Source organism: Nematolebias whitei, chromosome 10 (assembly GCF_014905685.2).
Source record: "Nematolebias whitei isolate Nwh7 chromosome 10, NemWhi1, whole genome shotgun sequence".
NCBI classification, from domain to species: Eukaryota; Metazoa; Chordata; class Actinopteri; order Cyprinodontiformes; family Rivulidae; genus Nematolebias; species Nematolebias whitei.
The window spans coordinates 9,430,162-9,432,599 of record NC_056507.1 but is presented as its reverse complement, the minus strand read 5'-3'; the positions used below and the strand labels follow the sequence as shown (position 1 = coordinate 9,432,599).

The window sequence follows — 2,438 nt, the reverse complement described above, 5'->3', positions numbered from 1 at the left end:
TGTATAGTGTCACTCAGGATTCAAACTTTCAGAAGAAATGTTAAAATCAAATAATTTGAGCTGAAACTAAAAACAAGTAGGTTCTGTTAAACTTTTTGATTATCTTTTAGATTTATTAAATTTCAGAATGACTTCACTTCCTGTTTGTTATTGCACACCACAGAAAGATGTTGTCTGAAAGTTGAGCAGCTGCAGATGAGGTCCAGATGTTGGTTTCACCAGCAGGTTGATGATGTCATATCTGGAGGTCCAACGCATCACAAGTCGCCGACTGAGGTGGCGTCCCGAACTCTAGGTGGAGCTGTCCGTGGCTGCGAGTGCGAGACAAACGTAGAGATGGTAGAGCGAAACGCTGGGTCCGCCGGGTCCGACAGAACCGCCCGTCTGCAGAAAAATAACAAACTTCATTCAGCCGAGTCACCAGGTTACATGATCATCACTAAAAATAATTATTAAAGCAAAACATATCAGAATAACTATAATCCTAAGAACAAAAACCGTAATGGTAAAAAGAAAGATCCCAGTTTTTCCCCACAGAACCACAAAGGTGTGGTTTCCTGTTTGACTTTAACCAAGCTGGTTTATACAAAATAAAAGCCAAAGCTATCCATCCATCATCTTTACCCGCTTCTTCCTTTTTGGGTCAAAGGGGTCACTGTGCCCATGTCCAGCAGTCACTGCGTGAGAGGCGGGGGACACAGTGGACAGGTCCATCACAGGGACACGGAGACAAACGAGACAAACAACCATTCACTCTCTCGCTCACACTCTCTCGCTCACACTCTCTCGCTCACACTCTCTCGCTCACAACTAGGGGCAATTTAGAGTTACCTATCAGCCTAACATGCATGTTTACAACTTTACTGATACAGAGTTTCCACAAACTATAAAACCATTTTTATTTCACCCCAAAACATTTTTCTCTGACCTGACTGAGAGTCGGGTTTATAGAAAACGTCAGCGTTGCCGGTCCAGTACTGAACGGCTGTCCTCCCGTGATAATCTCTGATGTTGGTTTTAGCATCTGTTGAAGAGAGAAAACATCCTAATTTTTTCAGACAGATTATAATCTAAAACAGCTGAGTCCGCAATAATCACTCAACAGTTTTCTTGTTTTTAATTTTGCCGTATGGTTGTCACTGTCAAACAACTTGTGTAAAATACATCGAGAACTCTTGAAACTCCTTCAAAAACATTGTTCTTTGTTATCTTCGTCAGCTACATATAGTTTTATCTTCTTAAGCACTTTTTTCACTTTTAGCTAGCCTGTTGCTACATTTAGCTATCCACTTGTAACATTCTGCAGTCATTCAACATCACTGTGATTTGACGAAAAGTTGCAGTTCTTTCATCAGACGTTTCCAGGTGTAGGTACTGTTTTTGTGCGTGTGTGTTTGGTTTGTGGTTCTGTTCTGAAGATCAGCTGGTGTTTGTAGGTCTGATCTGATGAACTTCTTGATGTCTGGGTTGCAGGAAGTAAAATAAGGAAATGTGCGTCTCCTGTTGGTGTCCACCTGAGGAGACAGGAGGCTGAGCGATGCTGCTAACGCATGGTTGTCGCGGTAACCAACCCTGGTCATTACATACTGTTTACTTGTGTTTTAAAGTTTGTAACTTCCTATAAAACAAATATCCCATCCCAAACACACACACACACACATCTCTTCCAAACTAGCTTTGTGCTAACAATTTAGCTTCAACGTGTTGACAGTGCCACTTACCTTATATCAAGACTCATAAACAATGGTGAACAATGATCCTGCTTTTATTGGGGCATGTACACTGTGCAGGTACACACTGTGGTACACACTGCAGATAAACTGCTGTACACACTGTGGTACACACTGCAGATAAACTGCTGTACACTCTGTGGTACACACTGCAGATAAACTGCTGTACACTCTGTGGTACACAATGCAGGTACACTCTGTGGTACACACTGCAGGTACACTCTGTGGTACACACTGCAGGTATACTCTGTGGTACACACTGCAGGTACACTCTGTGGTACACACTGCAGGTACACTATGTAGGGACACTGTGTGGTACACACTGCAGGTACACTATATAGGTACACTCTGTGGTACACACTGCAAGTATACTCTGTAGGTGCACACTGCAGGTACACTCTGTGGTACACACTGCAGGTACACTGTGTGGTACACACTGCAGGTACACAGTGTGGTACACACTGCAGGTACACTATATGGTACACACTGCAGGTACACTCTGTGGTACACACTGCAGGTATACTCTGTGGTACACACTGCAGGTACACTATGTAGGTACACTCTGTGGTACACACTGCAGGTACATTCTGTGGTACACACTGCAGGTACATTCTGTGGTACACACTGCAGGTACACTCTGTGGTACACACTGCAGGTACACTCTGTGGTACACACTGCAGGTACACTCTGTGGTACACACTGCAGGTA

General features: G+C 43.5%; 1 protein-coding gene across 1 annotated transcript in view; it reads right to left on the bottom strand.

Annotated features, from left to right (window-relative positions):
• Positions 1 to 235: 235 nt before the first annotated feature.
• LOC119415947 (ankyrin repeat domain-containing protein SOWAHC) overlaps positions 236 to 2,438 on the bottom strand; it is a gene marked incomplete in the record, with an annotated part of 15,137 nt that continues 12,934 nt past the window's right edge. The window contains 2 exon segments of the mRNA XM_037683116.1: positions 236 to 384; positions 929 to 1,024. Of these exon segments, the coding sequence (XP_037539044.1) occupies positions 236 to 384; positions 929 to 1,024 (245 nt within the window).